Source organism: Conger conger, chromosome 10, assembly GCF_963514075.1.
Source record: "Conger conger chromosome 10, fConCon1.1, whole genome shotgun sequence".
Lineage (NCBI taxonomy): Eukaryota > Metazoa > Chordata > Actinopteri > Anguilliformes > Congridae > Conger > Conger conger.
In genome coordinates this window covers 34,453,588-34,481,436 of record NC_083769.1, presented here as the reverse complement: position 1 = coordinate 34,481,436, position 27,849 = coordinate 34,453,588, and the positions used below count along the sequence as shown (strand labels likewise).

General features: G+C 43.0%; 1 protein-coding gene across 1 annotated transcript in view; it reads right to left on the bottom strand.

Moving 5' to 3' along the window:
* The window catches only part of LOC133139518 (ERC protein 2-like), a 195,134-nt gene that overhangs the window by 48,010 nt on the left and 119,275 nt on the right, over positions 1-27,849 (bottom strand). The window contains exon 15 of the mRNA XM_061259094.1: positions 12,649-12,809. Within this exon, the coding sequence (XP_061115078.1) occupies positions 12,649-12,809 (161 nt within the window). The remainder of the gene's footprint in view (positions 1-12,648; positions 12,810-27,849) is intronic.

Below are 27,849 nucleotides of genomic sequence, written 5' to 3'. Positions count from 1 at the left end.
GGGGGTAAATAATTCCTCTGAACATGAAAAGCACCTAATTAGAAGGAAAATAATTTGGGTACTGTACTAATGGAACACTCACGTTCATAGAGTGAGCAGCAGAAGGAACCTGCAGCAGAAGGAACCCCCCCCCCCCCCCCCCCACAGGCTTCTAAAGATTATCCATCTCTTAGCTCCATGGCAGACATAGCTACAGGTTACAGGTTGATGCCAAGAAGAAATGTGCCAAGAACAGTGGGAAATATTCACTGGCTTTGTGGAAAATGTCCCAAAGGTGAGCATCTGCCCGAGCTTTGCGATTGTGGGTGGCACCGTGGTGACTCAAGAGAACACAATTTGGGGGAAAACAAAAAAGAAATTCCCCTTACACTAAACCCCCCCCCCCCCCCCCCCCAAAAGAACGATAAAAATAAAAACGGGGCCACCTGGTTCCAGTCCAGTTACTTAACCAGACAGCTGCCCTCGCTCAGTGCCATTACTTCACACTGTGAGATACCTACCCACAACCCTCTTCTGTTGCAGCTTCCTGGAACCGCTGTTCAGTTTAAAAAGCTGCGGTAGTGCCCTGCAGTGAGACACTCACAGTTACTGTAAGCGTTTACCCCGGAATGCCAAAGACGTGCTTCACCACTCCAGATCTATACCCACCCCCCGCCCCATGCACCAACCTAGCGCATTGAGAAACCATACAGGTACTTCACCAGCACCTTTCACTGAACGCCATTATCATGGAACAATGAAATCTGCAAATTTCACCACACTTTAGATAAGGTAACCGAGCCTCTGTTTTCTTCACAATAGAGGCAAGCTGGCCGCTAACCACATGCATGCATATCTGATTCACACCAAATATGGATTTACATTTTTATGAGACAACATTTTACTTTGCGATAAGCCCTGACTGAATGTTAGCTGATGGTTTTCCTTGAATGGCTCCATTAAACCAGACACAAATGATTCATTCCTCAATCTAAAACAAACACAGGCCGATGTTATTAATTGAGCAGCAAGGCAATAAGCCACTCATCAACCTCAAGAAGGCATGTTTTTTCAGCAACCCATCTTACACCCCGCCAAATTCGTGTCAGCGACTCGCGTGAATGTGAAACACGCGGCCAACGAATGAGGCGATTGAGGCGTCAAGCGTTTCAACATCTTGATCTCTTTCTGTCGTATCCCCAGAGACCGATGTCAAAATATGCTTCGGATGCCTGCACTTGAAGTACTGAATGTTCTGCATCAAACGAAGAGATACGACTGCACAGACAAGTCATGTCTTCAGTGCTTCAGTGCTAAGTATGCAGTCACACTCAGTCACACTCAGCGAGACGCCAGTGGCCACAGGCGAGACCGGGCACACAGACGCCCCGCATTGGAGTAATGACCGGATCTAAAAACGTCCATATGACCTGCCACTTCGGCAGACAAGCACACAGCAAGGGATAAAATATTGCAGGGGCATCTCAAGTTGTGCTCTGGCAAGCCCCTTTCTTATTTTTTCAGTCCCATTGGCTGGCTATGACAGATGATCTGCTCTGCTGAACACCATGAGAGAAATGATCCACTGAGGTTCCACACCAACGGAAACACACCTTCGACTAGCCGAGGCAACGTTGCAGTTAGTCTTCCAAGAATACGCACCACACTTCACACCAAAGAGGGAAAGGTAATTGTTTCTCAAAGCCTTAATACTGGACATTCCCAAATCAGCTATTGGTGATTAAAATCTTGGGACCTATACTAATAGACTATCATAGGAAGCTGCTTGAATTTGTCACAGTGATGGCCCCAGCTTGGAGAGGTTATGCAAATACCTTCAGTTTATGACAGAGAGCAGTACGTTCCCATTAGTCTCCCTCCCCCCTGGTGGGGTTAATGTAAATAAAGGGAGGTCAGAACGCACAGACCAGTGTGTTTGTGATGTTTGTGGTGGTGGGGGGGGGACCTCCATTCTGCGGTGGGAGTAATGTGGAAGATGAGGCACCTTCCCTAGCTTGCATCCGTCTGTAGGCCTCATTTGAAAGCAACTATTCTGGGGACAGCCCTGCCTCCAGGTGTGTCTTTTTCTCTCTCTCCTTCTAAGTTTGTTTTGTTAGTGGAGCCTCCAGAGCGCTGGATGCTGATTGGTGCGGTGAAGTGGACAGCCAGGGCTTCGCTGTGACACGCTGAGCGGGCAGGTGTAAGAGAATCTGTCCCTCACACACTCTCACATCAAGCCCCTCTGTATAAGATAGACCCTGAGTATTTACATTCCTAGGGGGTAGTAAGGCCTGTGTCTTGACCCAGGGCCAACATCACGAGCTGGAATTATAACACATGGTGCAAAGGGATTGCTATGCAAGGCCTCTCAATATGGAGCCAGACTTTTAATGCCTCAGTAAGGTTATACACCCCGCAAGAGGAACAAGATCAAAACTTAGAAAGAACATGCAAAAAATTTAATAAAATGTCAAGCATGATAAACGATTAAACTTGATACACCTCAAAAATGTTACATACCCGAGGAGAGACAGAATCTGCAAAATGAAAAAGACTGAAGAAAAGTGTGATTTTTCCTCCAATGGGACGACATTTCAAAGGTGACAAAGGTTTGCTGAGAAATATATTAATATTCCACAAAAAATGCCATGGAATTTTTAGGTCAATTCATTAGCAAGACAGATTTACACAAAACAACACAATACATAAAATGGTGGCTTCTTTCTGAAGCTGTGATGACTACAAGCCTTCTTAAACTGTCCGCACCACACAATTGACGCTAATTAGCAGAGGTAGTGAGGTACTTCCTCTCTGCTCATTTCCTCTTATAGTAATTATTAGGTATGTGTGATAAATACCAGCCGGTCCTGGTGTCTCTTTAAACAAGCAGTCCTTGATGACCAAGGTTAGGCCATTTCAGGCCATTTCTCTCTAGTAATAGCCTGTTTTTCAAGATGCTTTGAACAATGGCAGACTCAAAAAGCAGACAATTACACATTAACTCATGCTCACTACTGAGACAAAGATAACATTATGATACACCACCTGTACAGTGAGCACAGTACACTTGTTTTCTTAGCCAGGTGTGACTCTGCAAAAGTTTTACAAACAAGAAAATGTTTGTAGGAGAATATGATAAGCCATTTGATGTTATCTTATTCCTCTGGAAAAAAAACAGAAGAGAGTGGAAATAGAGCGGCCAAGTCAGTATTTTAAAACAGCAGAGTCAATATTGAAACTTGACACAGTGGAACCCCCCACTGACAAGATCCACAGTGGGCTCTGCCAGGGCCATGGAAGATATGTTAAAAAGTACTTTGAACATTACATTAGTGAATTATATTTTCACAGCCCACTTCTTTATTTTCACAGGACAGCTAAAATGGAGGCACTTAATTTTCTGTGTACCAAAACAGTCCACATTTGAAATGGACAACATGCTTTTAGCAAAAAACCCTTGTATGAAAAGGTAAGGCTAAAGGCTAAAGCTATTAGCAAACGTGTCTTAAACAGGTCTTCTTCTCGGTTTCATTCGTCTTCTTTCGAGGCTCGTGTTCACTGTGCACAGACTGCCACTCAAGCAAAAAGCCATTAACTATGAGCAGCACAACTGTGTTACCCAGCTGTTGTGTATAATTCATTCAAAGGACACAGGCCACACTGTTCCGCCACAAATCAGACTTCCAGCTGACGACACCCAAGGAGAGAACACGTAAAAGATGAATTGTGGGAAATAAGATTACTAAAACAACACACAGTAAATATGTCTGCTGACGCGGGCTGCTGGACTAAAAGAAGGGTACAAGGGCCAGAGGATCCCGTGCTTTGAGCAACATGCTCTACTCAATATAAATAAACATAATTTGCGGCCATGTCCCGTAATGAAACCCAGCCAACTTTAATGCAAGAACTTAAATCTGGATATACTGTAATAGTGTAAACGCATGAACTGATGCCTTCCCCCGTCCCATGACGACACAGAGATGTCTTGTCTCCTTCTATAAACCCGGAGCAGAAACAAAGGAAACAGGCTTTCCCCGCGTTGGTCTGGATCTCGTTTGCGCACTCCTAACATTTCAAAACAGCCGATGCGCCGTAACCGGGGCAAGCGCGGGGAAAGCGCACGGCAGTGCGGTAACGCATGCTGGCACTGAGGCGCTGTGTGACATCTGCTCCCTGGAGGCCATGGCTTTAAACACGTCAGTCTGCTCTGTGACTGCCCACAATGGGCCCATTCTGTAAACCACCACTGCATCCTTCGCTGTCCGTCTCACCAACGGAGAGCGCGCTGGCGTCAGATCAGAGATGCTGCACATCAGTGAATTGTGAAACCCTTTAATGTGACATTTCTTCATTACCCATGAATGTAACCCAGGCACTATGGTAATCGCAACCCTCCCAACGTGACACTCCATCATCTGTTATCATGAAAACAGATGTGCGCGGAGAGTGCGATAGGGATGGGTTGAGAACGGGTTGTGATACAGAACTTATCTTTAACGCAGGGAGGGTACGCCTTTTCTCACTGGCCTTGCCACCATGGCAGGCGGCAGTCTCTGGGAAACACACAGCATTTGCCCCCAGTAAATGCGAATGGTCAGAACAAGCTGTCAGATTAATGGCACTTGATCCTGGTACAATGCAGAACAAAGGAAGTAATGCAGAGGGGGAAAAAAAAGATGGTCTAGCCCAAATGAGGAACAGTACAGGAATGGGGAATCGCAGCCAACTGATACGCCGCGGTAATATGCAAACCACACACCCAGCACTGGAGCAAGCCCTCTCCTGCACCTCATCAATCAATAGAGAAATCCATATCGGTGATAAAGAAGAAAACATAATGAACAAATTAAAGCACTTGACCCCGAAACGGACTTCGCCGTTCACAGGTGAAACACAGTACCAGGTGACCAGTACCCCCCTCCCCCCAGAGCAGTAAATCCTCATCAACGCTGCCCTGACACACACCAGGGCGTGTGCGGCTCTGCCTCTCCGCTGGGGAAAACAGACACAGCGGGTCATCCCATGGCATCCGCTGCACAGGAAACGCTCCAAACTTAATTACACACTATCTGCTTTCTCAGGACATGAAACATCTCATTTTCTTTGGAACTGCAATTGTTCGCACATGCAGAATAAAATAAACTATGAGTCTCTGGACCTGAAGAATCTTAAACATAAATAATTGGGGGGGGAAAAAAAAGATTCTACATATTATTTCAGTGACCATTTTAAAATCACTACTGGCAAAAAAAAAAAAAAGAAAAAAAAAAAAAAGGAATGGACAAAACACTCCATTAAATTAACGCACTGGCGGAGAAACATGGAACATGCCTGACCAGTGACATAATATTGCACATGTAGAATGAAAACACGCGTGTCAGGGGGTGCGGGAGCACAGACAGGGATGATGAATGGCTTTTCTCTCACACAAAGACAAGGCCTGATCCCGGACGTCAGACAGGGCCTGCCGGGTGGAAAACAGCAGTAGAGATGGCGGTGTGCGACCAGCCTGTGGCAGGAGCGCTGGGATCGTCATTCAGTCCCGCGCGAGTGTATCGCGATCAGTCAAGACGCTGCTCACTGATGAACCCGCAGCCCGGTGCCATGGAAACACGGGAGCCAAGGCCGGCAGGGGAACTGCCAAAGAGCTCTGGATACAGTAGTGCTGCATTTTCCATATGTCAACTCACATTCAGTATAAAAATATATGTACTTATGTATGCATGGGAAAGAGCTCATCTGTAGTCCCATTTGACTTTGCTCACATTTATTGTAAATTTGAGTTTAAGTGGATAAAGTACTGTAACTGTGTTTCCAGGGAACAAAACATTACATGCAAAAACCAAGAATGGACATACAGTAAAACATTTTATTTCCAACCCAAATCACCCTTTGGCATTATACAACACTATTCTTGTCCAAGCCCTCTGCAACTGGCAAATGCCATTACATAAACGAGCATTATCCTTTGTAAGCAGGAGTGAATTGTAAGGGTAAGGCCATTTTATTGGTTTTAGGCACTTGAGGAACAACATGTTTCTACAGGCCACTCTCAGTTCAAACACAACTCAGAAACAAGGCACTCGAATTTTTACCATGGACATCTAATGGGCAGCGTAAAAAGAGGTAAACATTTACACATATCTGTGCTCATTACGGCCCGTTTACATGGTCAAACCCCAGGCCGGCCCTGGTCAGACTTAATGTTGGGGCGTAGCAGAATGCATGCCATCCTGTTCCCTCCAAGGCCATTAACCTTTTACAGGGACACTATTGCACATTCCAGGGGAATCCAAGTGCCCCAAACGTCTGGAGCAAAAAGCTTAATTTAACAACCGACAAAAATGCCTAACTCTGTCCTGTTACACCTCTTCTCTCTTGCGAAGATTAAAGGATCTACACCGCTTAAACCTAACAGGGGACATAAAAGGTTGCTTCACTGGCAAGTTCACAGTGCACACTTCTGAGACGACACATATCTGTTAAAGGTAGAGCAGAAGTCAAACACTGGTAAGGTGCATTACTCAAATGGTTTAGACTCAGCCGAAGTCTGCTGGTGTTTTGTATGCACAATGCAGTTCAGCTGTTCTCCCATTTCCATTATCGGAAACCAGCCTCTTGACCCTGTTGTCCCTCGTTATGTCTCTCGTTATGTCAAGTGCTTTTTTATAGCTATTTGTTTTTCCATCTTCCAGGAAAGACGGTCTTGAGCTCCTTTGAAGTTATGTAGGAAAAGGCCACTCTTCTGCCCCCTCCTGTTGGTGGCAGATATTTCACAATTCTTTGCTGAGAAAATCAAACCTTGGCACAGAGCTGTTCTGTGCATCTACTGTGCCATTCACAGTAGCTAGGCAACACACAAATACACTATTCCAGATATTTACTGCCAAAACTATTACCAAACAATTTCACCACATTATGAGAATATTATAGCGCTATCGTGAGAATTCTTTAGTACACAGTATGCGTCAGCATAAATTAAGCTAATTTTTGCCCCTCAGTGTCAGACAGTGCGAATGGTTAGGATGTCTCATTTACAAAGCCATGGTGCCCCCACTCTTTGTGCTTTTGCACCTTGGCACATCCTTACAGACGTTATAAATATTTACTCAACTGTACAAGAAATTAGAATTACAGAGAAAAGACAACAGACCTCACTTCTTGGTCTCTATCTGCGCGCATCAAGGTTCTCCGTGTTGCACGGCCACAAATTGACCTCTGCCGCTTCTCAATCTTGCTAGGCAGCAGCAACTGCCAAACCGCGCTCCAGCATTCTGTGTGGTGAGTCATTCCGCCTCACCCCTACCTCAGCTCACAGATCTGGGGGGTTTAAGCCTAGCCTCAACCTCCTTGTGTTTTGACCTCCAGTCAGGCAGCTGTAAAACTGCCCTGGTGAAGCTATAACCTTGTTAATGTAACAAAAGATGAGTTTACTTAGCGCTGTACCAACAGTACACTGCAGCCAAGTTTACTTGAAAGAGGAAAGAGACTGTCAAAAATCCTACGATAAACAAAGCGAAGCAGTCCCTTCAGAAACGTACCCGTAATTCATACAGACAAGCAATTTACATGTAAGTGGATTCAGATGGGCTGAGAAGGGGGCCCCCCGTCTGGAACTGCCTATTCTTTGCTCTGCTTACTTCACTTCTTTAACTCTTTTTTTAAAGCTGCCTTTTCCCTCCCTCCACTGGTGATCTGTTCCTTGAAGCCTCGCTGGGGAAGAAGGGTGCCGCACAGATATACTGAAGAGCCAGGAATGCATTTTAAGGAAGCCCGCCCTTTTTTATAAGGTGGTGCGACACAGTGGGCCCTAATCCTGTTGCTCTTTGATAACTGGGGACATATATGGAATACACAGTTCTAGGTGGTTTCTCCATTTGGTTGTTCAAAGTAAATGTGGTAAAGTATGTGTTTATGTACACATATCCCTCTCTGTTGGGGGTAGAGATGCACAAAAATTCGAGCAAATTCAAGGGGACTGTGCTGAATTTGTTGTACTTTTTGAATAAAACATGTTATGTAATATACAAAGCAATATTATTGTTGAGTTTGGCTTTTCCCATTCAACATCATTCAAAAAAACTGAAATTTCCCAATGCTATCGGCACAGCATGGACTGCAATGCAGTTATCCTTAAATTACACATGCTTGAAGCCTTCATATCGACTCTCAGCTGTGTGAAGCCTGACCAGCAAAAAGCCGCAGGAACCTGCTGACAATAGGATATTAAAAGTGAGCCCACCTCCCCCCTCCCTTTCATTAACTGTGTTGAAAAGTCCAAGGCTACATTTGGTTCCGTGAATGAAACCTGCCACCGTTGTTGAGAAACCACATTTCACAAGGAAACGAAAAAGCCTCTTTTTATTTCAGCTGCTTTATGTCAACTGGTCTTCCTGACAAATGTCACATTTAATTAAACAACAAAAAACATGGCCTCCGGTGAAATTCATTATCTGAAATCTTTCTGGAATAGCAAAGTCCCTCATAACCTGCTTTCTATGCATGTCCCATTCCACCATAAGCACCTTTACCCTGTCTTGTGGCTGAGTGTTTCATTGAATGCCGGAATCTTTCCCCACGGATTACGGGGCATTAGCACTGAGTGAGATGTCAAGCGAAGACATTTGCCATAGGTGGAATTGCTCACACGGTTCCAGACGGGCACTGGCCAGGCCCCGTTTCCCCTGGCTGTGAGACCACACAAAGGGGCCCACACTGCAGATAAAGGGCGAGCTGTCACTGAGTGCAGCCCTAATCCTCTGAGGCCCACGTAAGACCCACACTTCTCAAGCTCACAAGAATGCCTTGAGCGGCAAGTCAGTTTGCAAATAGTTTCTTTTCTTTTTTTCTCCTTCAAATTTTCCCATTCTCCCCTCCTACCTCTCCCCTCTCTTCCTGCCCAACTCAAGCATTCACACCTGAATCCTATAAATCTGAAGAATCTGAAAAAAGAGAGAATTCCTGTGCTGAAGTGAGGCAGAGGTTGCGGGTGTCACAGATGAAAAAGGTCTCTGGGATTAGGTTACTTCCTCTCCATCCTTCTCCTGGTAAAGGTGTGGCACCCCATTGAGAACCCAGCATTCTCTGTGCTGCTTCTCCTGAGAATTAGATATCCTTATAATTCCACACTAAGCAGAACCCATTAACAGTATATGGCATGAGGTGTGACCTGCTTCCAAATGCCTTTTGTTAATATAATAAACAAATCCAAAAGGAAAATCCAAATATATCATTTTAAACTTGCTATAATAACAACGACAAACGATCAAAACATGGAAAGAAAAACACAATTTCTTTAGAAACAAGGCAAATATGTCCCACTGAAATGGTTTTACCTAGCTTTTAATGTAAATAGCAGTAAAAGCAAATAGAGGCGAACACATCAATCAGAACATTTAACAATAATGAAAAACAAAGGAAAAATATATTAATATTTAATATAATAATAAATAAAACTGACATCAGTACTCCCAAATAATATAATACTTCCTGCAATTGTTTGGGGATGAACATGTGTCCAGAAGAGGGAAGACACTGGTTACCTAGGTGGCAAGCTGGAACAAACAAATACGTGCCATCTGAAGTCTGGACTTCATTGTAAAAGGAATAATAGGCTGTTTGCTTAATAAATGAAATAGGCAATTGTTTGGATTGGCTTTCACTTGACTAAACAAAGCATGAATGAATTATTTTAAGGCAACAATGCATTCTTGAAATTGGAGCAATATGGTCTGTGTATGACATGGCCCTCCACAAGTTTGGCGATTTTCTGAGCAACCCTGTTTATTTTATAGCAATTATTACCATAAGCTGGGGTGGGATGGGGGTAAATAAATAAAAACCAGAATAAAAACAATAGGTTCCAGTAAGTCCACACGAGACTATACTCGAGTTCTTAATATTAATGAATATACTCAAACTCAAATCTCAAACTGTGATCACTTTACTGGTACAGGTGTACACTAAGTATGTACAACATCATTAGCAGATTTATCATGTCAGAATTAATTGGCAAGCCAGGACGTGCCATTGCCAGAGGGGGAAATGATGGGACAGTACCAGCTAAATGCTATAAATCTAGACTAATAAAGCACAATCAAGCACACAGCTCCCCACTCACTGCTGAACACAGGGAGTGCTGAAGCTCCAACCACAAAAAGAAATCCTGCCATAATTCAAAATTCCTACTCATCGCCAGCACAACGGATAAACTTCAGAACCTGTAAAACTCTGAGAATGTGAGAGGACCCTAAGTGAGGAGAAACAGCCCCTTAAATGGCAGAGACAGCACAAACAACTGCAAATAAGCCTAAAACAGGAGAGGCTGTCAGATCCAGTTTCACACCAGCGCTGTTCTCAATGAGAGATTTAGCTTGCTGTGCCACAACCCGGCGCGCAGTGTTTGAAAAGCAGCCGCTGATATACACTCAATTCACAGCATTTTTGTCTGAAAGCCAGCAATCAGAAAATATATGGCCGACATGTTGAGCGAGCATTAAATAAAGCACATAACTCCCTCCCCGCATGCCTGTGAAACGCTCTGTCCATGTAGCTCTATACACAAAAGCCTGCGGAACACCATCAATCCGCTACCGGCTGTGCGAATCACAAATAAGTCATAAATATTGGAGATTACCACCGTCACAACCAGTGAGGCAGTGTGATCTGGGACTTGGCCAGAGCATCCCCACCTTCCGCAGCGCAAACCAGTGGCCAAATTAACGGAAATTAATACACTATTTCTCCTCTTGGTGAAGCTCTTTTCTTTCTTTCATTGTTATACAGACCCACAATAACATACCATGTACATACACAATTGTGTACAAGCATGCAAACCTGCTCATTCGTGCACACACACCCGCACATGCATGAGAGTGCACCTGGACCCAGGGCCAGAAGAGTTATGAGCAGCTGGAATTACGCTCAGCGCTAACATCTGAATTACACTCCTCTTTTTTTTGTGTGTCTCTCCATGAGGATGATGATGATGATGATGATGATGATGATGATTGTTGTTGTTGATCTTTGTATCATAAGAAGTGTGTATCATAAGAAAGTATAGAAACTAAAAATCGGTTTTATGTATGATGATATGTCTCTACTGTTAAAATGTTGTGTCTAATGAGGCTCTGAGAAGCTGAGTCATCTGCTGTTCAAGACGATTGGCAAGGTCCCCTGCATTTAGAGCATGAAATTCTTACATATGTATCTGATATGCACTACATTTTTTATATGTTCCCTTACATAAAAAGCATTTCTTAGTGGCATGTTTGTTCAATCAAACAGCTCACTCAAACACATGTGCAGCAATAAACATGATAGATATTTTAACTTTTGTAAAACCTCTGCCAAGAGAAGAGCCTACACAAACACCTGTCCTCAATATACAGAAATATCTGTAAAGCAGACAGAATCTGCCAGTTCTGACACCACGTGTTGGATTGACATATAGATAATATAGACATACTGTAGGTCACGCTTTATTTTGGGTTCATCTCCATCGTAGCAAGAGCCTACTCTGTTATTAGCAACGTATGTTATTTGCTGTTCCATCGACAGGGATTTTGGATGCAAACTGCAAATATGCGGGTTTGAAAGATCCAGCTCCTTAAGGGTTATGGAAAAAAAGATGTAACAAACGCAAAATATTCCATTCTGGGTTTCAAAAATACATCATTGCACATCATCAGGCTAGCAATGTGTAATACATTATAGGGGGTAGAGAGTGCATTTAAATCCAAAAATCTCACATGCCCAGCATGTCTTAAATCCACCAATCATTTGGACGACTAGGGCTTTTAGCCGTCTGGAGCTTGAGAAATAAGCCACAGAACACACTGGGCAAGCTCACACCTCAGCCTCACTAGCTCCCAGTGTTAATCATCATGTGCCATTCAGGCTCCACTTACTGCCAGTGGATATCACCTCACCAAGAGAACCAAGCCAATTACTCAGTCCACTCTCCAGCCTGTGAAATCTTAAAGCATGAAGTCATTATCCTCCAAATGACTGCCTCCCTAGTACACCCAATCACAAGAGATCACATAAGTCAAAATGCCATCCCAGCCTAATTACTTTTTATCTTTTTTATTGTTGGTAAGAAGCCTAAGGTACTTAGCGAGCCATTAAACTGTCAGGCAGCTACTGACTCTGAAATGAAGAGCAAATCCAAAACAAAAAGGCTGCAGTACACTATTGACTCAGACTCTCATCAGGCTCCTTGTTTTTGGAATCTAAAAAGTTTGAACAAGATGCTCGACCCTGACAGGCATGAATTCACTTTAACTCTACCCGTTGACCTCAGAACTGACCACCTGCGACTCTAACATCATCAAAGAGCAGTGAAGACAAACATCATTAAAGAGCAGTGAGGTGTTTTTTGTTCTGGTGCAGACGAACATTTAGAGAGGCCTGGGGGTTTGTGAAAGGAAGTAGAGAACAGAAGGAGTAATGGGTGCAGAAAGGCAGGACATTTGAAAAGCAAGACATCAAATGTAGGTATAGAGGGGAAGAGAGGAGACAAGGAAAAGGACAATACAAGAAGAGCAGAGAGAGCACAGAAAAGGGAGGTGACTTCAACATGACAAGTAGGCCCTGTTCCTCAGCAGAGACAAAGAGAGGAGAAAGAGAAAGCAAAGAAAGAGGAGAGCGCAGGGAGGAACTTACTTCATCTCCAGGATCTCCTCTAGCTGTTTGCGGCGCTCCTGCCTCAGGTTGGTGAGGTGGCCGTCCCGCTCGGACAGGGACTGCTGGGTGGAGGAGAGGCGCTGCTTCGTGGCGTCCAGCTCCTGCCTGGTCTTCTCCAGGGCGTTCATCAGCTCTTCCAGCTGCAGGGAGGAACTGCGGTTAAAGCCCTGCCACTTTTCTTTCAGACAGGACAACCATTTTGAGGCCACAGAAACAGAGGTAACTGTAGGGGGTGTGAGCGGTGAAACCTTTGCTGAATTTTATCGTTTTTGTCAAACAGGGGTCGGTTAAACACTGAGGACTGAAAACAGGTGAAGTGTTTTTGGAGGATTTCCATGAACTTCAAGTAAGATGGATAGCAGTGGTAAATTATTGGCACATTTATTTCGTTCCAGCCATCTTGTTCCAGGTGCATTAGTCTGACTGGTATTCATTATCAATAACAAGGACCATATTCAGTGTGCCATATATACAATAACAGATAATGCAAGCTTCAGTACAAAGTAAAAAGAGATATGATACAATATGTTATTTAAAAAATAAATCAAGGATAAATTGCATTAAAATGACTCACACATACTGTGGATACAGGTGCGCATACATTCAGGTCTTGCAGACCCTCCCATGCATATTAATCTGAATGTCAACACTTCAGAAATTTGCCGAATAAATATCACAAGAAGAAATAATTAATACACCCTTGAAATAGCGGGGGTTTAGTTTCACAGGTGATGAAGCACTTCCATGCAACTGTAAAAAGAGAGTGAAGACGAGAAGAAAATGAGAGCTTAACTTGAATAAACGCTAATGAGCATGGACAGCCCATGCAGAGAAGAAGAGAAAATTGACAGTGTGTGGGGAAAGAGACTCATTATGTGATTCAACCCAAATGTTCAACCGGTCTTTTCTGTTGTGGCTAAACGGCTCACAACATTAGCATGCCGCCAGGGTCTGAGTGACAGAGGAAAGCTGCTTAAAAAAGTGGTCAGACTGATACAGGCTGCACGGGATCATGGGAAGGAAAAAGGGTTGGTTTATTAAAATGCACACAAAATCCAAATGGATGCGGTACGGGGGTTTACTTCAAAATACCAGGACATCTTTTTTTTCAGGTTATTTAATTTGCAGAATGGAGACAGATGGAGAAACAGGCCAGGGCTGTATGGTTTATTTTTCCTGATATAAATATTTAAAGATTATCTAAGGGTTAGCACATTTTTACTTGATGGAGAGCATCAAGAAAAAAGTAAACACATTTGATAAATTTGATACTGAATGCCTTTCGATACAGAAAAACATATTTTCTGCAATATTGTTTAGAAGCAGAGAGGCTTCTATCCTTTGAGGGAAATTATGATATCCCGTGGTGCTATTTAAGCCAATTTAAGGCACTTAAATTCCTAACAAATAGCAAGAGTTAAGTCCATTAACTGCCGTAATGAAATCCTTATCTAAAATGAGCGTGTTGTGAAATCCTGTAACAGCCCAGCACCTGGCACCGGAAATACCTCTTTTCAGCGGGCACAGAGTATTTCTCAACATACAGTAAACATACTGTAAACCACCCAGGAGCATCGCAGCGCTTTGGCCCAGGGCATGTTCTGTACACAACGCACTTTCTCTTGTGTGGGGCACTGGCTAACGGGGGCGCTCTGATCTAGAAGGCCCTCCTGCCTGGCTGTTGACATCGGGTTTGCACAGAAAGAACAGGCCGGCTGACAGAGTGTGGCTTTAAATGAAACAGGGTTAGAGTTCAAATGAATGACAGTGGATTAAAATGCCCTTAAGCACTGATAACTCAACAGAGCTCAAAGAGTGCAGACATGATGCAACTCTAGTTGGCAGGCACATTAGTCACGTGCGACCATTTATACAGAAAATGAGAGATATGGCACCGGTCCCATTATTAATGCGGCTGAAATTAGAAATGAGGAATCAGAACGGGGACTGATATCCGAGTGTAACTGATTTTCCTTCCAAAATTGGTTACTTAGCATTGTGTAGCTACTGCAGGGAGATTAAAGCAAATCAATGCAAAGAAAAGATATCTATATCTCACTCAGTGAGAAGTTCAACTGTGTTCAGGTTTGTTTTGGTGCGGTTTTCTTCTCCCCCTGTTTATGGATGACTTGAAAGAAAAAATTTCTATTACATATTTCATATGGTCTTATCTTTTCATTAAATAAACCTTATTCATTTGAGTAAGTCTGATACCAGTCCTTCAATGCATCACAAAAAATTCTGAGATATTTTGTTTGTTTGCTTTTTTCATCTTAATACCGTATGGATTGCTAACACACATTATGACAGGCATATGGGTCTAGTCGATACTAATACACATCTTTCTGATTCACAGGTCTCTGCATTGTACCAGGTAATGACAGCCTGCACCGTGGATCCATGCAGAGAGAAAGGCCCGGGGAACAGCGCAGCTCCAAGGCACACTATGTGGTCGGACATGAAAAAGCAGCAGGCCTCGTTTTATGAAGGGGGCAAATCGTTCACACATTTTCAAACAGCATTCTCCCTGAAATGTTTCTGAGATTCCAGTGTGTTTCGCAGATGTCTGGAATTTGGATATACTTCTCATGAATATTGCAGGCTAACACCCTAGCGCCAGAACACTGAGATAACTGCTGTCCAGCCTGGTGACAGCTTCACTCAATGCAGGCTCACATGCAACGGCAAAATAAAACCAACCCTACTGGGGTACATAAATAGCAACCCTATTAACACTAAAACTATTCCTACAGTCCAACTACTGGGAAAGAGAAAAGGCATATTCCTGTATTTACATTTGTGCTATTATACAGCACTATAAATGTGAATCTGCCACACCTCAGGTGCATTTTGGAGCATGTGGAGCTTTAGTGTGAGATATTTAATCGCATAGTGCAGAACATGAGGGGCCCAGAAGCAGTAAATTATGGAAGTAGGTAAAATGGCTCTCTTTAAAAGGGAGTAGAGCGTACTATAGAGTGGGCCTTCTGGCTATCATAACAGTCACCGCAGGCTTAACATACCCACTGCACATGAAGCCCACTGACAGACATCCAAGAGGAAGAATAAGGTCAGAAAAAATGATCCCATCTCACCTCATTCTGAAAAAAACACAAGAACTGATGGGACTGCATGACTACAAAATCCACCTCCCAACACAACCAACATATAGAAGTCTGAAGACCCAATTGCCTTTCTTGCTCGCTGTTAATTTCAGAATCACATCATTAAAAATGAATACAATGCATTTTAGTAAAATTATGGGTAATAATCTGATTAACTCATTATCCTGTGCGTGCTAATTCAGCTGGACTTCAAGGGTTTAGGAAAGCACCCTCTTTTATTAAATCTGATTTTCCTAATCCTATTGGGAACTTCTAGCTGTACTAATTCCCTCTTGTCCAGTCAGATTGGATGCTGCTTCAGAGACTTAGTTCAAATAAGTGAAATGTCTCTATCTGGAAAAGTGGGACCTCATAAGACGATGATATGTAAACCCACCCCTGAGTATTACACATGCTTTAGCTGAACATAGACCACTGACGACAGACATCATGAGACTGACTGCATTTTGGAAAGGAAAGGAAAAAAAAAAAAGAAGGGAATATTTGCAAAGCAACATTACGTTGCTTTTTCCCAGCCATGGCTCTCTGTCAGAGAGCTCTCTAACGTTCCCACAGCCACTGCAGTTCATAGTCATAGAGCCACAGATCCCACAGTTTCAAATGGGAGCCTCAGACTCCCATTAGAGCCACTTATCACAGCCTCAGGCTGTTCTTAGCAACAGGTCCCAGACCTTCCACTGGGCCACAGACTGACTTCTGACCACCAGAGTCCTCACCCTCACCCCCCCACAAACCCAGCACTTCCACAACCAACTCCTCCGCACCAGTAAAGCCACAACTCACACAGGTAACTCCCATTTGAACCCTGAGCTACCACAGCTCATAGTGACGCACACCGCTATGTAACTGATTCATGGTCTCTTAAGGACATAAAAATTTCATACTTTGAGCAGACATAATTACACAGTGCCATCGCATAGCTTTGGAGGGGTTGCTTTTGATATGTCTGTCTTCTCTGAGATAAGTACTAATCCATGAGGAATGCACGCATGTGTGTGAGTGACTATGAGGTCATGGGCATTAACGCAAGGGAACATACTTCAATAAAAACAAATTATGCAATTCATAATTCACAATGAACATTAACCATGCTTGTTTTCTTTCCACTTGAGATAACCTCCACACTGCTTTAGTTTATAGGCTTTGGTTAAGCATGTCAAAGTCCTGCACTGTGACTTTAATTTATTGAAATAGAATTATAAGGTCTGTGACATTGGTTTAAATATTGTTTAAGAATAAATAAAATAATGTATTGGTTTAGAATATCTTAAGTAAATAATTAAGACAATACTTTTAAACACTCGCTCTGGGCTTACTTTACTAGCCTTATGAACCCTTAGACAGATTATGAAAACAGTTTAAAGTTATGTTTGGCCAGAAAGCCAGAAGTGTACGGTCACTTTTTATGCATGGTTTTTCTTTTGTCAGACAGTGCAGCTGTGAGATATAAAACCTGTCTGGAGTGATTTTCCCCTTCTCTCCTGTGCTGCCATTTTTCCAGTGAAACGAAAGACACCTGGCTGTCTGCGCAGGTAAAGAAATACTGGCACAGGAAATAAGGTGTGACTTTGATTGAGGTGTCTGAAAGGGTGCGTGAAACAGCTGTGAGGAAGAGGGCTTGTTCTTGCCCATAGGCTGGGCTTCCCTCAGACAGCACTGTCTCTCAGCCCTGCACCTGTCTGTGTGCTGATGGACAGTACTACCTCAGGTAGTCAGGATTCTGGTGTTTCTCCGTGGCAGACCACCAATTTCTGTGTATTGCAGCTAGGCATGGATCTTCAGTGTTCTTCTCTGCTATTCCACTTCTGCTACAAAGCTGTTAAAGAGGGATCTGAGCTATGGATTGTAGAAGAATATGCCAAATACCTCTTTAAAAATATCCTGCAATAGCTTTGGATGAATGAATGTCGATAGATGTTAGAGGAGAATTACTTCAGAAATAAATGTTCACGATAACAGAGGGATGGATAAACACCCAGTACTCCACACTACATTTACCACTAGAAATCTGAAGCAGTCAGCAGAGAGCTCCTTAGATCACTTAAGTAGTTTGCACACAGCTCTTCAGAAGCCATTCTAAGTAAAACACACTAGGTGGTCTCTTTAATAGAGATCACATTCTAATTTTGGCGGTTATGGTCTTAAGTTGTTGCTTTTTTTCCCCTTTCCGCTTTGCACGTAGCCCATATTTACCCAGTCAGACACAATTCTAATGAATAGTTCCCTGACACAGCACTTTAAGACATCTTCAGTGGAAATGCAGATCTCTCCTGATGGTTGTGAGCATTTGGGAGGTGCAGTGTTCCAGTAAAGGCCTTGGGTGATGCCAGGACGATGTGGGAGCAGGCCTGGGCACGGGTACCTGTGGCACACCTGGGCTAGGTACCAGTCAGGGCAGGCTGACGGTTGGGCAGAGCGCTAGGTTTCACTGCGCTGGGAAGCCTGGCAGTTACCGAGACTCCCTTACCGGGATCTAAACAGGGTGCACTTAAGGCCAAGAGGCCCTTTGGCCAAGTCTGAACCCAGCCCCTCCGGCGCTCCAGAACTGATAGTTTGGAAAGAATCGGGGCAGCTGGAGAAAAGCACTCTGAGATAATACCAGACCTGCGAGACTACGGAGGAAAGGACTGAACAAGCTCACTGCATGTCGTCTGGCACTGGATAATGTACAGCATGAGGGGGGAATCAGGGTATGATAGCCCAATGCATTCATTTAAACAGACAAGAGAAATGGATGACAAATTTAAGTCTTGATGAGAGAATAAAAGCTCAGAAAAAAAATCTATATCTGTAGACTATGTAAAACTTACCATGGGAAAAAAGATCTCTTTAAGCTTCAAAATGAGACTGGTTTTAACTTGCTGAAAGAACTGACATGACTAAATAGGCTAGCCGACATTTATATAATTGTGGTGTGACTCATTAACAACAGTTACCAAAACACTGTCTTTGAGTCTGGATTAAGTACTTATCGCAAAATATATTAATGTATATTAAAGAGAGAAATATTTAGGAACCATCAGAAGACTCACACACAGAGTCATAAGCACACGTGCACATATGCACACACACAAGAAACTTCCAAGTAAAGGCAAGACAGGTTCAAATAAAAAAGTGAAAATTAAATTTCATCACCACAACCACCTCTAATGGGTGAAAGAAAAAGACATTGGACAGGACAAAGGCAGAAAATGAGAAAAGCAGGAAGGAGAACTCTAGCAGCCAACAGGGGGATTGGTGAACCATCCAGTGACTATCAAGGCCAGCCCTTTCCCTGCGTACAGGCAAGCAAAAAGCCATTAAATCCATTAAATCAGAGCAGGTTTATGCATTCAGGTCAGTGCTTAGAGCAGCATTCTGTGCATTCATGGAATAAAAAAAAAAAAGCACCATATCAAACATCCTGCAGTTGCACACTAAAATGAAAACAAATGCCTTGAAAGAGCACGGGAAGAGATGGTTCCACTTAGCAGTACAGTAGATTCACTGAGAGGAGGGGGGGAGAGGGGACGGAACGGTAATGACCGTGGCTGACACACACTCTGGTACAGAGGCTTGGGCCCGCCGGCTGTAGAGAACGCAGATGGAATCGGGACTAAATCACTGCAAGCGAGGTCAAAAGCTGCGGAACATCTTCAGCTGTACCTCCCTCTTCTGACAGAGACCAAACACAACAGCAATGCAGACAATATGAGGGACTATCCCAAGCACATAACATAGAGACCAGAGAAGTCAAATGAAGCATTTCCTTAATTTCTGGGAGAAAATTATATTTCCCACTGGAATATTCTATTGCCTTTTACATAACTAGATAAAATTAGTTTGACAAAGAAGTCTCAGAGGTGGTTACAGCACATTGCTGCTTGAGAAGTTTGAAAACTTTAAAAGCAATGTAGTAGTATCGCTGGCCACTTGGTGGAGCTCTTTTTTTCTGACGTATAACACACATCATGCCATGAACACTGAAAATATGGCCTTTTGAAAGAGAACCTTTTCAGCCTGCCCAGATACTATATCCCTTACAAGTCTCCGAGCATCGGTCATTTCTAACGTGTATAAAGAGAATGTGTATTAATAATTGGGGTCATTCTTTGGTTTGGGAGGCAGGCTGTGTAGGGTGGAACTCAGAGATGGGGAGATTGAGAAGACGCCAGACATGAAAGAACCCAATACCAGACACCTGCCAAAGAACACTCACTGGCCTTATGGTGGAGGACAAAGGATGGTGACAGGGAAAGAACAGGATTTCACAGACACACCTGGGACAAAATAACTGTCCTTTTCACATACAGGAAGTTAACGTTGTGAGACAAAGAGAGAGGGGGAAGGCACCACAGGAAACTATCAGTGTGGGAAATGCAGGGATATGTAAGTGCTAGTATAATGTGTAAATGAATGACATACAGTAATAATGAGACTTTTTAAATAAGTCTTATTTTAATATTGGAACACAATATGTGGTCACTGTTATGAGATTCGAGCCATTCGTGACATCTTGCCATTGTGAGCAATGTGAGTACGCACGCACACGCACGCACACACATACATACATACACACATAATACATTACTCCTATGCGTGTATATAGCCGGGTAGCAGGAGGTAGGATTGGTTACATTGTAATCATAAATGATCACTGTGCGTGTCAATCACACATTATGCCTCTTGTGAGGGGTGAGAGTTCTAGTTTTCTTGCACAGGCCTGTTTCTGAGCCGCCTCCTGCTGGATCCAAAGAGGCCTGCTTCTCTAGGGGCTGTAATGTTCACACTTTCCTGCAGTGCTTGCCCCAGCTAACGAACATGGTCTGCCCTTCACCTGGTCACAGTCCCAGAGAGAAGAGGGGAAGCAACAAGACAATGAACCTCATTCTTACAGTACATCTTGTTTCTTTATTGTTGTGCCATGCAATATCCGGTCACCAGTGACTATGTACATATTCTCATAGAATCCAGTGTATAAATTGATTTGGTGTAGCACTAGCTTCACACTTACTGAGATGACTAAGTTAAATAGACTAAATGCTGGTATATACACTCATTGAGCACTTTATCCCAAAACAGCTTGAATTCTGAGCACTCACCACAGTTGCACAGAGTAGTTATCTGAGTTACCATAGCCTTTCTGTCAGCTCAAACCAGTCTGGTTTCTCCCTTGACCTCTCTCTCATCAAGGCATTTCCGTCTGTAGAACTGCCACTCACTGGATGTTTTTTGCCTTTTGTACCATTATGAGTAAACTCTAGAGACTGCTGTGCGTGAAAATCCCAGGAGATCAGCAGTCACAGAAATACTCAAATTCACAGAGATTAATTTTTCTGATGGTTGATGTGAACATTAACTGAAGCTCCTTACCCATATCTGCATTGCACTGCTGCCATACAATTGGTTGATTAGATAATCACATGAATAAGTAGGTGTACAGTTGTTCCTAATAAAGTGCTCTGTGAGTGTATATTTTATTCATATTTTCTAAAGTCAGCCAAGTGGCTCCCTCAAATGCACAACAGACTTTGAGTCTGAATGTAACTCGAGGACAATTAAAATAAAGTTTTCACTTAAGGAAAAATAACAAAGGGAATTCCAGAGGGGGGAAATCTTTCATCTACATATGTCAAGAGGGAAGTCCATCCAGATAGTGAGGGAAAAAGTATTGTTGTTATGTACTTTGTACTGCATACACAATCAAGGATATTTGGACCATAACAAGAGGGGAGAAAGGACGGATTGCTCAGCAACATTGATGACAGATCTCTCTAACAAACATTAACCATAGAAATAAAGCATTTAAGTCCTCCGCTAACACGTTCACACCCCCTCTTTGTGTGGCCCTGTGGGAGTGAGTGAGAACAGGTCCAAGTGATGGAGAGACCTTGAGAAGCTGTTGACTGGAACATGGACCCAGAATGCACTCCGAGCCACATAAAACACTAGATCCAGATCTGATCAAACATCAAAGCCAGTGCCAGCCACCATCCACACCAGATCCAGATTAAGTCTGCATCAAAACCTAGACCAGACCCAGATTAGGTCCGCATAAAAACATTGACCAGACCCAGAAAACTTGCAGGATAGTATTGGGAAGCATAATGCTTCTTTAGAAATCATATCATATTAATGAGAGTGCTAGATACATGGTTAAAAATAGACTATGATCCACAAGCTGTCGCACAATCACCAAAGCACCAATCACACTGGCTCAATATTTAAACTAATTTCCACAATTAAAGATAATTGCCTTCATGTCTGTTTTGTTTATTTTTTCACACTGTTTGTCCATATTGCCTGTAATTATCACAGGCCCTAAAACAGCACTAGTGAGAAATCCACACTCTGGGGCACGGCTGCTCTGGGTCTGGCCACAGGCCTGCCCTGTATGCTCTGGCTCATGGAGGCACAGGTGTCTGAGCGAGAATCACACGCTGCAATTATCACAAATTCACACCCGACCATTTCAGCCAATTACAGCTGGAGGGGGGCTGCTCACGCAAGAAATCAGGAGCGATAAGTGAAAGCAGTGGCCTGGAAGCGCTTGATGAGGCGGGTGATTCATCTGCAAGGCCAGGGACCCGCCTTAAAGCGCTCATTGAAACGCGAGGGTCCCGCGGACGCGACAGGATCGCCGCGTTCATCAGGGCACCGGAGAACCTGTCCGTTTGCCCCTTTCTCAGAATGGCTCTTTCACAAATGTGAAAAGTGCAACCAAAACAAAAACAAATCAGATACGTAAGCCAGCCTTAGCCAGGGGTAACTGACACAGGGACGCTGTGTGTTTCACGTCCTGCAGCCATAATTGAATCTGACAGCGCTGCAGTAATTTAATGCACCAAGATCAACAAGGTGCACCCCAGACCGTCTGGGCACGGCGGATGCAAAGCGCAGCCCCCGTGTGAAACTCTACCACACTCCCATTTTCCTCATTTTCTGCACCCCACATTCAAGAGAGATAATTGTTTTGCCGCCATTCATCACACAGGTTCTCTTACGAATATGATAATTATGTAATCGCTTTTTTTTTTTCATCTTGCGGAATATAATCAGTTAAGCAAACCAAGGAGGAATGAGAAAATGTCGTTTTCCACATCTCCTTCTGCAGATTCACATTCTCAATTTTCCCACAGGCCTACTTTCTGGGGGCAAAAAACCAGCCAATTAAGACTTATTACCCTTTCTCTCCTCTTTCTCCCACTCTCCTCTGATTTTTCACTGCCCCTTCACTGCCCTCTTCCTCTTCACAATCTTCCTTCCATCTTCGGCCTTTTCCTCTCTCTGCACCCCTCTCCTCTTTTTATCCATTACTTTTGCATGTCATGTCATTCTTTACCAAGTATGATTAAACATCATTCACAGTCTTATGTAAATGTAGAAAATAGACCATTACTTTGATGTACAATGACAGCGGGCGTGATAAATGCACCTCCATGTCAGGATTAATCATAATTACAAAACTAATAGTCTGACCCCTTCCCTATTTAACTCATCTTTATCTAGACTGGGGGCCAGATTCATTCCAGAGCCACAGTAATTAAAGCAAGAATTATTTGTTTCTGATAGCCATAAATTGTTATAAACTGATGGGTGAGATCAAAGTACCATGTATCCCCAGCACAGGGTTTACCATGGAGTTGTAGGAATGAGCATACCATTAACACAGAACTGAAACATGTCAGTTCACCTAGCACACTCCAAGACATCGATAACATCAATCCAATGACCTTTTCAGCCCACACACTGTCACTCGGAAATCCTGCAAAAATAGCAGTATTTTTAAAGCAGTGAACTTTCATTATGAATTCATGAATGTATTTCCTTGCTTAATAATTCATGTATCTCTTAACTATGTAAATCATCTTCCATGACTGTACATATCAGTTACTATTTTTATTTGCATTTCAAAATCAAGTGCCTGAATGTAGGCATTAGCACAAATTGAGTTAGATAAATATTTTAGTCCAAAATTCATTTGAATTGAAATAGATGTATTTTCTGACTTAAAAGATAAAGAACTCTTGTTTGACAGTAAAGAATTCTGATGTCTATTAATTGCTTTTCCAGCCTAGTGTCTACACACACAAGATATGTACCCAAATTATCTCATCTCTGCACCCACATAAACTACAGTATCTTGATTATTTAACCATTACAAAACTGCAGAAACATCGGGTCAACTGATTTGAAAAAAATGTCTCTGTCACATTCCATATTCTAACGTCTTACAAGTGGCTTTTCTGACTCTCCAGAGAAGCTGGTGTAATTTTTACATCTGAAACAAAACAAATTGCAATGTCTACACAATTTTATGCATCTTTAAAATAATATATGAAGCATGTATGGGTCTTTTCTGAAAAAAATAAAATAAAATGTAGTAAAGAGCTTCTCTATGAAATGACTAATGTCTTACCAGCAATGCAAGAAAGCAGCTCCCATAAATGTGTGCTTGTTATGGGAATCATCGTACTGTTAAGCCACAGAGAGCTGGCCTGGGACATTCCTATGGAGCGGCCATGTTGGACTGCTTATCAGCGATGTGTTCATCCTCCATAAAGAGAGTATTGACGGTAGGTTGACACGTGACCTGATCTGTAGATGCCCTTGGATGTGACCTATAGCAACTGTAGCCAAGTGTAAAGCCCTGGTAATTATTTGTGTGTTGAGAAAGGCAGATAAGGCGGATCGTGTTTCGGCGGGGGTGTGCTGAGCGCCCCCGCTCCCCGGTGCGTGGCACGGCGGCGAGGGGCTGGGTACGCGCTGACCCCCTGACTCCGCCGAGCAGCCGGGGGGGAAACGGCCAGCTCCTGTGTGCAGCTGCCACCCGGCTCGGCGAGAGCCTTTCCCCCGCGTCTTTCAGGGATGGGTCTATGCTCCAGCGGTCTCTTATCAGGCCCGTTCAGTCAGCACTCGGAGGAGAAACGTAATAATTAATGCAGACATAGTATGGCAATACTGCCGACAATCCTTTGATAAAAATAGAAAACAATGTTAAATTCTGTCAGGGTTCACAATGGCCAGACTGTTCACGTTAAAAATTTAAGTAAAGCTAATGAGCATGAGATGACCTGTAAATTGATGTTTCAGCTTGTGTTAAATGTTTGTTCTTTTTCCTTGTACCTCAGATCGCTGCTCAGGCCAACTAACATATCCACACGCACATATATACACACACACACACACACACACACACACACATGCATGCACATGTGTGCACACACACACATACTATATTTACAGAATATCTTCATGGAGGAGTTGAATAAAACCTTCACTAAAATTTAGTCAGTCTTCTATTCATCTACAAAATGGTTAGAAATTCTCTCTGTCACTGGCTGCATTTCATTAAGTTCTCCATGTTCACATGTGGATTTTATCTGAAGTCTTATGGATCCCCTACTGACAAGGAAAAGGACATACAGAGCAACTGGAGTGTAAATATTCTATTGACATTCTAACGACAGCTGAGGTTGGGTGCAATTTCAGTGTGGAAATCTCAGTATTGTCTCGTTATGTTATCAATGCCTAATCACGCTGAAGTGGATTAGCACACCTTTAATAGATAGATTACATGCATCCTCATGAGACAGCAGTATTAGTTTCACACACAGCCAGAACACACAGATGGATGAAGGAATATGTCATACTGCACAGCTAAATTTAATTATGTTCCTCAGTTAAAAACAATCACACTAATCACACTATTTTTTATCCCAGCGCAATCAATAGCAATCAATGCTTGAGCCAAGGTCCCCCATTTTTTTCAGTTTCCAGATGTAACAGGTTTTAATTAAACATCCATTTTAATTTTCACACCCAGCTTGATTGAATTTTTCCCAAATTTTACATTTCATGGCTCATTACATTGCAGAGCTGAGGTCCAAAAGATCACATGACTATTTGGAGAGCACAAAAGAGTCCCACTATGGCTGCATTGAAAGCTGAAACCAAATAGGTGGTTTTAACAGACAGAAGACTGGCATAACGATGCCTCTCAAAGGTCTCTTTCCTCTGCCTGTTGATTAACCGAGCAGACTGGACAAGGCCAAAAGCTACTGAAAATGCCCATTTAAATTTGAGAGCTGTGGCACCCATCTTGCAGCACTTGTTCAGGCTGGAATGTCAGGCAGATTGGAGGGATGTGAATTAAGAGTGAAATTGTGGAACAGTTCCAGGGTTATTAAAAATCTTTAAATAGCCATTGGTGGATATTTGGGTGCAGTACACATGGATTGTTTTCTAATGCTATACTGTAGAAAGCAGATTTGGAAAAGTCACTGGCAGGTACAGCTGACCACAGAAATTCCAGATGGTAGAAATGTAGAGTGGAAATTGTTACACGATAATTAAAAATATATTTTTATACGAACAGACTACAGAAATGAAGATATCTAAGCACTACAAGAGATGAGCTGATTGTTGAAATATAGGCTTTCCTTTGGAAAGAAATACCTCTCACTACTCCCAGTGGACCCATTACCCTTTCAGATCATGTTCCGTGTATGGTGTTCATTTCAGTTTCTGTCTTTTCCCTTTACAGGCCAAGCAGTATGTTTGGAAAGACTTTACTACAGCCACATGTTAGCCCGAGCCAGCCAGAGAAGAGAATGTGGTGAAATATTCTCCACCGCATCCTCAGAAATGTCACAAACAAAGTAATCCTTAAAAAAGTTTCAAAAAATGTAGGTACAACAGACCTTCACTCTCCCACCCCATGTTGGTGCCCTTGTCAAACACAGGACCCATCCACACCGATCTTTCACTCCCTTGGCAGGGAGCTCTGACTGACGTTGGGCTCAGATTACGGTGTGATAGCAGTGCGCTGAACGTTATTACATATCACAAAGCCTGAGCATCTTTTCCACATTCCTACTACAAGCTGCCTTCCTGGCACACAACATGAAACGCCTTTGAAGGGAATAAAAAAGGGCTTTTGATTTGATCTGCTTTTCCCGGGATGAAGAGGTGTTGAATACTGCAATTATGCACCCGGGCAGGAATTCCGAGGATGTGTTCACCATCACTGAGGCTGAGTTGGGTGCAACAGACAGACCTGGGACCACAAAGAAAGAGCTACGCCTTTCCTTCAGCATCCCCAGGACAGACGAACATCCAGAGGACAGTCATTCAACAGACTTCTTTAGCTGAACGGAGTGGTCAACAAATGCAAAGCACACAGGTATTGGGTATAGGTGAGAGAACTCTGAGGCGTTGTAGGGAAGGTTTGAGGAGCACAAGAGCAGTGATTCTCTCTCTGCCACACAAGATGTGTTTTCTATAAAACTGAAAAAAAAAAAAAAAAATTTAATGCTACCATGCCTGAGTGAGTGTGCAGAAGTCATGCATCGTCATACATATCAGATTCTTCAAATGCTCCCATTCAGAGTGACCAATGTCTTTTGCTGAGAACAAGGTTAGATTCCCTTACAGTATGCTCTATATCGCAGAAGAACAGCCACTGGCCAAAACATTTCACTGCACAATGTACTGTATATTGGGGGACAAGGTGCATTAGAGAAGGACCCAAGTGAATCATTGCCAGCTTACACAATGAAGAGTGGCGTAGTCTATTTCTTCTGCTGCAGGAATCCCATCAAGCACATGCAGGCTAACCAGGGCTACTAGGAAATATTAGAGGGAGGACTTCAATGTTTCCACTGACTCTGGGGTAGACAAAGTGAGCAAAATCATTGGACCAGTAACTTTCTATTTTTCTTTGTTTTTTTTGAACAGCAATCACAGCATCATATGATGGACAAGTTGAAAAAGGTCTCTTGAGAAATCCAACCAGGATGTTGAAGTAGACATTCCTGAGGTTTACAATCACCATGCCATCATACCAAGAGAATTAAAAGCATCCTGAAGTACACAGCAAGCAAAGGCCATTTAAGGGCAAGATTTTCAGCAGTGAGAAAATACAGGGAATAAACCTTGTCCACTCTTTGACCTTCTCCATGACAAGATGTCCTCTTGAAATGTACATAAATGGACTGAACTGGACATTGAGTCATGACCCATCCCTTTAAACCCCATGGGCGATGGAGGGGGTGGTGGACATGATTCAGTGTTC